Source organism: Rana temporaria, chromosome 2 (genome assembly GCF_905171775.1).
Source record: "Rana temporaria chromosome 2, aRanTem1.1, whole genome shotgun sequence".
Taxonomy (NCBI): Eukaryota; Metazoa; Chordata; class Amphibia; order Anura; family Ranidae; genus Rana; species Rana temporaria.
Window position 1 is genome coordinate 345626273 of NC_053490.1, and position 13766 is coordinate 345640038.

At 46.5% G+C, this 13766-nt stretch overlaps 1 protein-coding gene across 1 annotated transcript in view; it reads right to left on the reverse strand.

Moving 5' to 3' along the window:
* The window catches only part of CNTN2 (contactin 2), a 218135-nt gene that overhangs the window by 7082 nt on the left and 197287 nt on the right, over positions 1 to 13766 (reverse strand). The window contains exon 21 of the mRNA XM_040337562.1: positions 5639 to 5751. Within this exon, the coding sequence (XP_040193496.1) occupies positions 5639 to 5751 (113 nt within the window). The remainder of the gene's footprint in view (positions 1 to 5638; positions 5752 to 13766) is intronic.

Here is a 13766-nt window from a genome sequence, read left to right on the forward strand (position 1 = left end):
GAAGATATTTGAATTGGAGGCGCAAATCGCCTACTTTGAGCCCAGGCGAAAGATTGGACTGAAAGAGAGCTTCTTTCTTGTCTTTGGAGATCGGAATTTGGTGGGTCGGAGAGAAAGCAGTGGAGGATGGTTTTGAATCACCAGAAGAGAAAAAGTCCTTGAAGGACCGTGGAGGCTGCATGGACCAGTGCAGTTTTCCACCAAAACATAGGCAGAAAAGCCTGAGTCTTGCTACTACTGGACCGGTGGATAAGGGGGCCAAAAGGACTTCTGACTCTCAACCGTTGACAACGAGTCTTAGGATTGCTCAATTTGGGAGGGTGGCTTGTGAGCCTTCCCAGCCTCCTCTCTTGATCTTTGTTTGGTAGCTGCCCGCGAGGCGAATTCTCTTCTCCTATCTTGGGGAATTTTTCTTTATTGCCGAACCAGGCCTTCCATCATATGGGATGCGACACTAGGAATGCATTGCAGATAGGTCCGCCGACCATGGCTTTTACCGTAATGCCCTTCTGGCTGTGATGAAGTATAGCATGGCTCTGGGGGAGCCCCCACGGACACTGATGGCTGCATTCCTGGCTAATGTCATGACCGATGTGCCCAAAGTTGGATCTGAATCAAGGAGCTGAGCATCTGCTTCCGCCAGTGCACACTGTCAGGTGCACTGCTAGGTGCACATGGATGCACTGTCAGGGGCACTGCACATGGATGCGCTGTCGGGTGCACTGCTAGGTGCACATGGATGCACTGTCAGGGGCACATGGATGGACATGGATGCACTGTCGGGTGCACATTGATGCACATGGATGCACTGTCAGGTGCACATTGATGCACTGTCAGGTGCACATGGATTCAAAATCAGGTGCATATGGATTCAAAATCAGGCAGAAAATTTGATTGTAGGCGATGCATTTTTTCCCACTTATCGCCGCTCGTTCTCCTAACCTTGTAAAGGTAACGGCTGCAGCTTTATTCGTCAGGTGAGGAAAACAATATTTTCCCGTATGGACAGAGGATACCGGATCTTCTTCCCACGGAATCGTGTCTTTTAATGTGGTGATAAAATTATCACAATGTGATGCGAATCAGCTTCTGAACCGATCTGGAGAAAAGATAGCGCTTTACTGCTTTCTCCTCTGTAGACAGACTTTGGACTACACGCCAATATTCCCAGTAAGGTTTGTTCCCCACAAACTCAACAGGCCTTTTCCCCTGGATGTGCAGAGTCATGTCATGCCTGCTTGGGGTATGCTGGGGTGACCTCAGTCACTGCAGGAGGTATGCCCCTCTAGAGAACCCCTGCCGGTGGTTCTCGGTGCGGGCTGCGGAAACAACAAACAAAAAAAGAGTGTTTTCCATATGCCATAAGCTCTTTGAATGAAGGAACTTACCTGTTATGTTGCAGCCCTTACCTAGCGTATGTTGAGGATCTTTATTGATGCGGCATTGTATATCAGAGCGGCTAGGACTAAGATTAAATCTAATTACGTAAAGTATAGGAAGGCATAAATAATACTATTAATATATACTGTATACACATATGTATATATACCCACATGTAAACACATACACATAGATACACACACACATACATACACACCTACACATCATCAGTATATTGGTTACGCTCTATAAGAGAGAGGTGAAGGGGAAGCAGACACCTAATGATGTATTTTTTTCTGTCAGACTTAAATTAGCCATTAATCTAAGACAGACAGACAATCTCGGCCAGGGTGTACCAAAATGGCCGCCGCTCAGCCTCAGAAAGGTTACTGCGCATGCGCCGTGACGCTCCGCTGTGACTCCGCCCCTCCGAGATGATGAAGCTGTGTTGGGAGACGCGCGTGAAGCGCCTGCACAGGAAGAGAGGGGGAAGGAAATGGCAACGCACCCGGCAGCGGAATCAGGCCACTAACGGCTCCCAGAAATGAACCTACAGGAGGGTGGCATTCCGGCACACACACATGGGGGGTAGCACCAGGCCCACATGGAGGCAGTGTCAGGCGCACACGAGGATAGCGTCAAGTGTACATGTATGCAGTCATAGGTGCACATGGAGGCAGCGCCAGTACACATAGTTGCAGTGTTAGATACACGTGGAGGTGCACATGGAGGTAGGACCAGGTACACATGGAGACAGCACCAGGTACATATGGACGCAGTGTTAGATATACGTGTAGGCAGTGTCAGGTGACACAGGACGGTGTCAGGTGTACATGTATGCAGTGTTAAGTGCACATGAAGGCAGTGTCAGGCGCACAGGTAGTGCCAGTTACACATGGAAGAGGCATCAGGCGCACATGGATGAACTGTCAGGTGCACATGGATGCACTGCCAGGTGCACATGGATGCACTGCTAGGTGCACATGGATGCACTGTCAGGTGCACTGCTAGGTGCACATGGATGCACTGTCAGGTGCACTGCTAGGTACACATGGATGCGCTGTCAGGGGCACTGTCAGGTGCACGTGGATGCACTGCTAGGTGCACATGGATGCACTGTCAGGTGCACTGCTAGGTGCACATGGATGCACTGTGCACATGGATGCACTGTCAGGGGCACTGTCAGGTGCACATGGATGCACTGTCAGGTGCACATGGATGCACTGTCAGGTGCACATGGATGCACTGTCAGGTGCACATGGATTCAAAATCAGGTGCACATGGATTCAAAATCAGGTGCACATGGATTCAAAATCAGGTGCACATGGATGAAATGTCAGCAGACATGAAGAGGGTGAGGCAAAAAAAACATTGAAATGCTATTGTAGGCTCTAAAAGGTACCTTGTGATGTCTTGCCCCAAAATAGCCAGCCAAAAGCCACAGAGGAGAAGGAGATGCTCCTGGATGTTTTTAGACAGGCCCCAAAAAGATCCACAGAAAAACGGGCTCCCATACTTATGTGAGGCATCTAACAGTCCAAGTAATGGGACTCCATACTGCAGGAGAGCATGAACCTGCAATGGTTACACCATATGACGGTGAGGCAGGGCTGATCTGTGATCCTGCAGGGATGAGGACAGAAAAAAAGAATACCTGAGGGGGGGAGTATCTCTTTCTTTTATAGAGTTACGTGGTCCTGTGGGTTGGACGAGGGCGGAGCCACAACCATTGGTATGCTGCCATGGGTAGGCACCAGGAAATATATTTACCAAAATTCATAAATATAAAAGTAGAATGTCAGTGTGCAAATGTACAAATTCATAAAAAATAAAATAAAAATATATATAAATCAAATATTGCATACAGAATATAATAAATGTACAACAATGCTTCTACTTAGATAAGCAAAGAATAGAAAATATATATAGTCCAGGTGTCGTATATACCTTGTGTAACCATAAAACACTAAACTGACAATATACTGTAAAAAAACAAGCTCTTGAGAGTTAGGATAGCAGGCACCTAAAGAAAGTGTAATAGCTTTCCCTAATTAGAGCAAAGCAGCAGAGACACCGAAAGATACTGCAGGTACTGTGTGTGCACACATTACTAAATGCTTGAGCTACATGCCCATCTTGCAGCTTGTTTTGGCTGTTAAAGTGAGATTCTATTTTTGCCATTGTTGGTGAAATCCAATGCTTAAGACACATACTAATACAGGTGTGTGCTACATGTAACAAAGATGTTGTATTTTCATTAAAACCAAACCAAGCCAGTGGCTTAAAGTATTCATACCCCTTGAAATTTTCCAAATAATTTCATGTTACAACCAAAAACGTAAATGTATTTTATTGGGATTTTATGTGATAGACCAACACAAAGTGGCACATAATTGTGAAGTGGAAGGAAAATGATAAATGGTTTTCAAAACTGTTTACAAATAAATATATGAGACATGTGGCGTGCATTTGTATTCAGCCCCCATTTACTCTGATACCCCTAACTAAAATCTAGTGTAACCAATTGTCTTCAGAAGTCACCTAATTAGTAAATAGAGCCCACCAGTGTATAATTTAATCTCAGTATAAATACAGTTATTCTGTGAAGTCCTTAGTGGTTTGTTAGTGAACAAACAGCATCAGGAAGGCCAAGGAACACACCAGACAGGTCAGTGATAAAGTTGTGGAGAAGTTTAAAGCAGGGTTAGGTTAAGAAAAAATATTTCCCTAACTTTGAACATCTCACGGAGCACTTTTCAATCCATCATCCGAAAACAGAAAATGGAAAGAGTATGGTACAACTGCAAACCTACCAAGACATGGCCATCCACCTAAGCTGACTGGCCAAGCAAGGAGAGCATTAATCAGAGAAGCAGCCAAGAGGCCCATTGTAACTCTGGAGGAGCTGCAGAGATCCATAGCTCAGGTGGGAGAATCTGTCCACGGGACAACTATTTGTCGTGCTCTCCACAAATCTGGCCTTTATGTGGCAGAAAACTAACACTGCACATCACTCTGAACACACCATCCCCACCGTGAAACATGGTGGTGGCAGCATCATGTTGTGGGGAGGCTCTTCAGCAAAAGTCTTGAATAAGTGCACTTATTTCTGTGATGTGATCTTTTTCAATAAAATAAACCTTTGGACGGAAGTTGTCGATTCGTGGTGTGCTGGCGAATATGTACACTTGCTTGATTTTCCAGGACCCAACTGGTAATCGCTGCAGCACCCACCATTTTTTATTGGTATCTGTACTAACATTTTATACTTTTTTGTACATTCTCATTTGTTCCCAAATGTTTTTATTGACTCATTTGAAAAAAGGAGCAAAACTATTTTTTTCATTTGTAGGTAGATCTACCACTGATGCGGAATGCATGTATGGACTCTTTGCAGCAATTTGCAGGGTTGCCAACTGACAGTAAATTTACTGACAGTTTGTAAAAATGTGTGACTTTTACAACTGGCCGTAAATTTCAGGCGCTGATAATTTGTAATGCTGTGTTGACTTTTATAAGTGTAAACTAGGCAAATTACTTAAAATGGGTATTGTCAGTGTCTCCATATGTGTTTATACTGTTTAAATATTGACTATCTTAGTTTTTAATAGGAGTTCTGCCATTTCTCAGGTTGTCGGTAAAAAACAGCCTCTGTCAGTAAGGCTCGGTTCACACTGATGGGGTGTGGGAACCACAGTGATTCCTGTGCAGTTCCCGCACCACATCAGAATCGCAGACAGTTAACACTGTGCTCTGTGAAAATAAAGTTAATGACACCCCCATGCGATCCAATTCCAGTGCGGACAAAAAAAAAGGGTCCTGTACGCTTTTTGGTGCGGATCCAGTGCGAATGGAGCCATACATAATGCATGGCTCAATTCGCACCACACTGAATTTGCATTTTATTTGTACAGTAATCCGGTGTGATTCCTGTACAAATGACATGCAGTGTTGCAGACTGCATCAGTGTAAACCCAGCCTTAATTTCACATGTTTTGCCAGAGGTCGAGAACCCTGTCCTATGGTACTGCAACTTCAACAACATAATAAAATATTTTCAAACATTTTAGATGTGCTCACTGGTGTACTAATACTATAGCAAACCAAGCATTGAAATTAATGGGTGTTGTGGAACTTCTTCTGTCAGCAGACTATATATACTGTGTATACTGTATATATTGTGTATAAACATTCTGGATTTCAAGATGTGTAACATCCATACAAAAGTGTGAATGTTACATTTGCAGAAATCTGTTACCTTATATCCTGTTACAGAGGACTCATTCTTCATTGGTATCACTGGATCCCACTTGATGGTAATGCTGGAGCGGGAAAGTGTCCAGGAAATATTACTTGGAGGTCTCTTAGGAGCTGCAGAAGAAAATTAAGTTAAAACATTCCAAACATTATTAATTTATTTTTAATTTTGTCTTTTGGAGGCGTATGCTTTAACTGGTTTTCTACCAAAGGAAAATTTATAAACAGTGGGTTGGTGTAAAAAACAACGTTTTAAAAAAATGTAATTTAAAATGATCGTGTGTGCGCTTCAGAAAAATTTTCGGGTTCTGAAAAATTGTCAATTTTTTTTTCCGAGCATGCTCTATTTTTTCACGACGTTTTAAACAATGTAGTTTTTCGGGTTGTAAAAAATTATCGTGTGTGGGCTTTAACTACGTGAAAAACCCGCGCATGCTCAGAAGCAAGTTATGCTTCATTCTGGTAAAACTACCGTTTGTAATGGAGTAAGCACATTCATCACGCTGTAACAGACAGAAAAGCGCAAATCGTCTTTTACTAACACAAAATCGGCTAAAGCAGCCCAAAGGGTGGCGTCATCCGAATGGAACTTCCCCTTTATAGTGCCATCGTACGTGTTGTTCTTCACTGCGCTTTTCTAGAGCATTTTTTTTTTTAACGATCGCGTGTAGGCAAGGCCGTTTTAATGATGAAGTTGAAAAAAACGTTGTTTTTTTCTAGAGCCTGAAAAACAAAGTTTTTTACAACCCGAAAAATGATCGTGTGTACGCTGCATAAGAGTTTCAATTGGTATGCAATCAGGCAGGCCCTTGCACTACATGGTTTTGGTAAATCCAAAGACAAAAATCTGCAGAAAATTTGATGTGTGTATGGGGCTTAAGGCAGTTGTTTATCCTGCTAATCACATTTTGAGAGACCCTAATCTGCAACGTTCAGTTTACATTTTTTTTACAGTTTTTATAAAAATTAAAAAAGTGAAAAAAACACACAAAAACACGAAAAAAATATAAAAAATCCAAAAATAGTTGTATTTTTCTCCTCTATTGTTCTCTCTTATGTTCGCTCTCTAGTGTTCGCTCTACTGTTCTCTCATTATTGTTCTATATCTATCATTCTCTCTTTTTTTACTATGTTTTATTGTATTTGCTTTGCAGGTATGGTATGTTATACTGTAGTGTTTGTTTTATTGTTAACCATCATTTGCTTAGCAGGTACGCCATTCAGCTGCAGCATGGGTTCATTTATCTTGACAGCAACAGCGTTTGCTCCCACGATACATAAAGCCGTGACTCCAGTGCTGTCGGAGGTGATTTGATCCCCACAGTTAAAAAAAGAGCATATATGCCGAAGCATGGGGGCAGCAGGGGCGGAGGAGAGATTTGCTCCTAACTTTTGCGGAGGATATTTTAGGCACAGGTTGCATTACATTTTTATTTTTTTGTATTTGCTTTGCAGGTATGTCTTACTGTTATACTGTAATGTTATTTTGTTTTAATGTTAACCAGCATTTGCTTAGCAGGTACGCAATTCAGTTGCAGCGCAGATTTATTTATCTTGACAGCAACAGCGTTTGCTCCCACGATACATAAAGTCATGATCCCACCCCTTTATATTACAAGACAGGAAGGAAAGAAAGCCGCTGTAGGAAGTGATTTCACCACCACAGTTAAAAAAAAAAAAGAGCATATATGCCGAAGCATGGGGGCAGCAGGGGCGGAGGAGCGATTTACTCTTAACTTTTGCGGGAGGATGCCCCCATGCTTCGGCATGCCCATCATTCGAAGTGTGTGGATGAAGGGAGGTATTCTAATTGGGGGGAATACCCACTGTTCAATCTCTTTTTCAGGCTGCATAAAAAAAAAAAAGATTACAATATATGCCCAACAAGGACCAGCAACATACTGGTATGTTGCTGGACTTTGAGTGGTTATACCATGAAGATGCCTGCGGGTTTAGGTATCATCTTGGTATCATTCTTTCTCTTATCGTCCATGGACGGACACAGCTCCTTAAATCTTGACAAGTGGGTTATGTTCCCTGTTTACAGGAGAGGACTAGGCAGAAACATGTTAGATAATTAAATACATGTTACATTAACAGAGTTGAACAGCCCCACCCAGGGGGCGGTCCCTCCAGACATAACCCTCCTCATTGCAGCTTGCAGCCTCAGTTTCGTTCTGCCTAGCAAAGGAGATGTAGTCTACTCAGTCCGACCAGCGAGCGTGGGCACACCTTTGCAAAGAGGCTGGGTCTACCACACTATGCGTCAGCGAGTCCTCGCTCGGAGTACAGTCCCTCCCGCTTCGGTGGGTTGGTATGGCTGGGCATTCCTGGGGTTCGGGGTCTATTTCTCCTCCCTTCCCTGCTCCTTTCCCTCTGCTGCATTGCTAAAGCCGCTGTCCGGGGGGCCTTCCTGAGGGGGCTGTGTTATCTTAGCGTTTTGTCTTGTTGTACTGGGTACTTTCCTGTGAGTTTAAATGCGGCGTTTTGCCGCCATTTGGCCGGCGCTGGCACCATTTTTTGGGAGGTTTTCAATTACATTGAAAACTCCCATTACATTGCGGTCGGCCATTTTCCTGTGGCCGCGTTCTGAACGCTCGGCGGCCACCTTTGTGCAGTCTTGACCCCTAGTGCTGTATCCTACAGCGCACACAGTCCTTCACGGTTCTTTTCTTCTCCAGACGCCATGTGCTGAGAGCGGTTGGCAGCGCTAGGCAGTCTCCTCCTGTGGTGAGTCCCCTGGGTACCCCTGGTCAGTGCAGCAAGTGGGGGAGAGGCCCTGCATAGGGCCCTAGGAGCTTCAGTTTATTGTAAGGACAGGTGGAGGCTGCATGCTGATGCACCTACATGTCATACATACACACTATGTAAATGTTTTAATATTTGGAGTCAGTACCTGGATCCTTCCCCAACATGCTGGTGGTAGCAGCAGGTGTTAGCACCTGGGATTCCCACAGAGGCTTTATTGTTAGCCTTGGGCACTTTTGTGCCAGGGTGGGGGCAGACTGCGGATGGGCGGGGGTTTAAAGAGTGCCCCCTTCCCCCGTTATCCCCTGGGGAATGCTCTGTTATGGAGCCGCGGACCAGGTACCTGGGTCGGTGCAGGATAAGGCATTTATGGGTATGCTTCTCACTGCTGTAAGGGACTCTCTTAAGCAGGATAGTGCAGCTGGGTTTCCGCCGAGGGCTCTGCCTTTTTTTTGGATCACACAAATCAGACCGCTCTGTGTAGTTTTTTTCCTTCTGTGCCCTTCTTTGTTAATTTCTTAGATGCGGAATGAGAAAAGCCGCTGAGGGCTTTTGTAGTCCCTCACCGCCGGGCGGTTCAGTGCCCCTTTGAGGAGAGCCCTTTCAAGAGGTGGGCTTCTTCTCCGGTGGTGGACCCTCCGGGTGTCATGTATAGGTGACCATTCTCCCTATAGCGGGAGGCCCCGCTTGTATGGATCTGACTGATAGTACTGACCCTTTCCATGTTTACCATGCTGGGGTCTGTCTTGCGGCCACTACTCTGGGGTCTCAGTCACTCACGGAGTGAGCATTTTGCACCAGACAGTGGAGGAGCACCGACTCTCTTCCGAAGTTATTAGGCTAGCGGACCAGCTGGTCTAGGGCCTCATATAGGTCTGTGATGCTTCATTGAATGCTGCGCCCTTGTTATCCAGGGCTTCTGTTTCAGAATGGTTTTATACACACGGTGGTGTAGTGGTTAACTCCATTACTTGGCAGCAAGAGAGTCATTGGTTCGAATCCGGACACTGACACCAATCTGCCGGGAGCTTGCATTGTCGCTTCCTGTGTCTGCGTGGGTTTCCTCTGGGTACTCTGGTTTCCTCCAAAGACATGTGTGCATACACCTACATAATATACATACACACTATGTGTGTGTATTATTTATGGGAAACCCTCCCAGACCATTAAAGGCCCAGCTGGGGGACTAATCCGTCCCTGGGTGTGTAAGCCGATCACGCCGGCACCCAAATCCTGTCAATGTATGTAGCCTTCCCTCCCTGTCTCTAGGTGGGGGGCGGCTTGCAGGTTCACAATTCGGTGAAACCTCCCTGCTCTCCGACCAGTGGGTCTGCGAGGTGGTCTCTTCGGAGTACTAGATAGGGTTTCCTCCTATCCACAGAACAGATTTCTTTCCTTGTGTCTTCCTCTCCCGGCCTGTCGATCTGCCTTGGGCAGTGTGGGACTTGCTAAGCTGCGGGGTAATTTTACCTTTCCTGCAGGACGAGAGTTTTGGGGTTTTTCTATGGGCCTCAGGTCCTGAATACCTTTGTGAACGTAGGGTAGTTCCGCATGGTATCCATTCATTCGGTGGTAGCTGCACTCCATCCGGGGGACGTCCTGGCGTCCTCGGACATTAGGGACGCATACATGCATGTCCCGTTTTGCGCATGTCAGTGTTTTTTCTGTGCTTCGTGATGAGCGAGGGTCTCTGTCAGCCTGTGGCCCTCCCTTTTGATCTGGCGTCAGCACCATGGGTTTTCAGCTAGGAGCTCGCACTTATCCCAACTTTGTTGGGACAGCGAGGCTTTGCCTCGTGGCTACTTGGACGACTTTCTTCTAAGAGCAGCTTCTGTCTCAGACCTAGTGGATGTGTTATTCCCATTCAGACCCTCCGAAGATTCGGGTGGGTGTTAAACATTTAGGCCAGAAGGTGTAGCTCAGTGGCAGCAAGCCCGCCTTCCATGTGTGCGACCCAGGGTTCAAATCCTGGGCATGCTAGGTTCCGACTCAGCGTTGGAGTATCTAGGGTTGATCCGGACTCCTCGGTGGCGAAGGTCCTTCTTCCCCTGGAGAAATTGCAGACTCTTCAGTCTGCGGTGAAGGTTTTGGCATCACGCAATCGGTCTTCTCTCCGGGCACCTGCTGGTCCGGGGCCTGTGGGTAGCCTCCTTCGAGGCGGTACTGTATTGGGCATAGAGTATTGGGACAGTTTTCCAGGGGAAATACTGTCCAGGTGGTAAAAATCTCTTGTCTCTGAAATCATCAGATTCCGGTGCGCCACCTAGTCAGAGTCTCTCTGAGTTGGTGACGGAGATCCCCGACTATTCGGTCCGGGAAGTTGTTTCTTCCTTCCAGTGGTTGGTGTTTATGACGGATGCCAGCTTCACGGGTTGTGAGGGCACCTGGGGGGGTCCAGTTGGCCCTTAGTCGCTGGACTTGCGTAGACCTACGGCCACACCTCCCTGAATGTGCCCGCTCTCGTCTGGTCTCGGTAGCTACCCAGGATCGGGCCTGGCTAGTGCCTGGGTGGGGGACCGCCTGGGAATACCTGTCTACCGTTTATTGTCCTACTATTTTAAGCGATCAGGCTATGCTTCTCCACGTGGTCGAGGAGGTTGCAAGGTCGTCTGATCTGGTTTCAGCGGGACAACGCCACGGCCGTGGCTTCGGTCTACCATCAGGTATACCGGCAGGCAGACTACTGGAGCCGCCAGATGCTGGACCAGGGCGACTGGTCTTTGTGCTTGGTGTTTTGGCTCCCTTGCAGGAGGTGAGCCTCACAGGGCATGGATCTCCTGGCCGCTCGTCTCCACCGCAAGGGTGTCGAACTTAGTGGATAGGTCTAGTGATCTGGTACAGACGCGTCAGTCACGCTGGTGGCCCTGTGGGGTCTGTATCGGCGACTTTTTGCCATTCCTCCTTTGTAGTTGCAGAGTGGAGGCTGAGGGGATCCCGATGATTCGAATCGCTCCAGATTGGCCTCAGCGTCCTTGGTATGCCGATATCGGGCGCCTGGTAGCGGTGGTACCCTGGCGGTTGCCAGGGCGAGAGGTCCCTCTGTCTCGAGGTCACATACTTCCTCCTGTTGTACAGTCACTGACATGCTCAACATGGCTATTGGAGGCCAGACTTTAAGAGACCGGGGTCTGTCCGGCTCGGTCATCTCAACAATGCTGAGGGCACGGTAGTCTTCTTCCGGAGGATCTACCGTCGCACCTGGCAGGCCTACATCTCTTGGTGCGAAGAGATGGAGTAACTTCCACGGACGTACTCGGTGTCCAGGGTCCTGCTGTTTTTACAGCTTGGAGTGGATCTAAAAATTGCTTAAAGCACCGTTTGGGGGCAGATTTCAGCCTTGGCTGTGTTCTTTTAGTGGCATTTTTGCAGCCCGTTCCCTGGTGGGAAGGGGGTTTGTCATATACTTTCCCCTCTTGGCCCATCTCTTCCCCCATGAGTTTTGACTCTGGTGCTCTCAGTTCTTCAGGAACCTTCCTTTTGGAAACATCAGAGAGATTTCCTCTTGACACTATCTCAGAAGGTGGCCCCTTTAGTGGCCTTTACCTCTGTTAGAGGGGTTTCTGAGTTGGTGGTCTTGTCTTGCAAGCCGCCATGCTTGATCCTCCATAAGGATTAGGTGGTGGTGCGCCCGCGACCTTCCCTTCTTCCGAAGGTGGTTTCGGCCTTTTGCTGGAATAAGGACATTGTTCTTCCATCCTTCTGTCCTCGGCCGGCGTATCCCACGGAGGTTGCCTTTCATACTTTAGGCATGGTACGCACTTTGCGGGTGTACCAGCCTGCTACAGCTCAGTTTCGGAGATCTGACTCTTTTGTTTCGATGTCTGGTCCACAGAAGGGCCTGGTGGTCTCGTCGACCACCATTTCTCAGTGGATCAGGCAGGCTGTCATACAGGCCTATGCTCTTAAGGGGCGGGCCCCCCTTTCCGGTTGCGGCACTTTCAACCAGGGCAATTGGTGCTTCCTGTTTTTTTTCCCCGACATCATGCGTCGGTCTCACAGATGTGCGAGGCGGTGACTTGCTCGTCTGTTCACGTTTTTTCCAGAATTTACATGGTTGCTGTGAGTGCATCTTCTGATCCTTCTTTCGGCCGCTAGTTTTTCCAGGCGGCTGTTTAAAGTTGCACCTCCTCCGTTGAGGAGCTCTGCTTGTTTTGGGGTGAAGTTAAAATTGGTTTTACTGATATATTTCCCACCCCTGTTTTTTGACACTGCTTCGGGACGTCCCACTTGTCAAGATTTAAGGAGCTGTGTCCGTCCATGGACGATAAGAGAAAATAGGATTTTTTGTACTCACCGTAAAATCCTTTTCTCTGAGTCTATGGACGGACACAGCACCCACCCCTCCTTTTTAGGTTTGTACTGCTTGTTACGAACTGAGGCTGCATGCTGCAGTGAGGAGGGTTATATCTGGAGGGACCGCCCCCTGGGCGGGGCTGTTCAACTCTGTTAATGTAACATGTATTTAATTATCAAACATGTTTCTGCCTAGTCCTCTCCTGTAAACAGGGAACATAATCCACTTGTCAAGATTTAAGGAGCTGGACGTCCATGGACGTCAGAGAAGGATTTTACGGTGAGTACAAAAAATCCTATTTTTCAGCAAGCAGTCGGCTTTCATGTAAAAGCAATCCTAGTGGCTAATTAGCCTCTAGACTGCTTTTACAAGCAGTGGGAGGGAATGTCCCCCCCCCTCCCACCATCATCCATGTACTTGGTATACATGTACTCGGCCTAAGATCATCTTTTTTATTTTATCAAAGATTTGGCAATATAGTGTGTTTTAAAAAAAAAAAAAATGCGTTTGAAAAATCGCTGCACAAATACTGTGTGGGAAAAAAATGCAACACCCACCATTTTAATCTGTAGGGCCTTTGCTTTAAAAAAAAAATCTATAATGTTTGGGGGTTCAACGCAATTTTCTTGCAAAAAATAAATAAATAATTAAAAAAATTGTCAGAAAGGGCTTTGTCTTCAAGTGGTTAGAAGAGTGGGTGATGTGTGACATAAGCTTCTAAATGTTGTGCATAAAATGCAAGAACAGTTAAAATGACCCCATTTTGGAAAGTAGACACCCCAAGCTATTTTCTGAGAGGCATCTCGAGTCCATGGAATATTTTATATTTTGACACAAGTTGCGGGAAAAAGACACATTTTATTTTATTATTTTTTGCACAAAGTTATCACTAAATGATATATTGCTCAAACATGCCATGGGCATATGTGGAATTACACCCCAAAATACATTCTGTTACTTCTCCTGAGTACGGGGATACCACATGTGTGAGACTTTTTGGGAGCCTAGCTGCGTACGGGACCCCGATAACCAAGCACCGCCTTCAGGCTATCTAAGGGTGTACATTTTTAGTTTCACTCCTCACTGC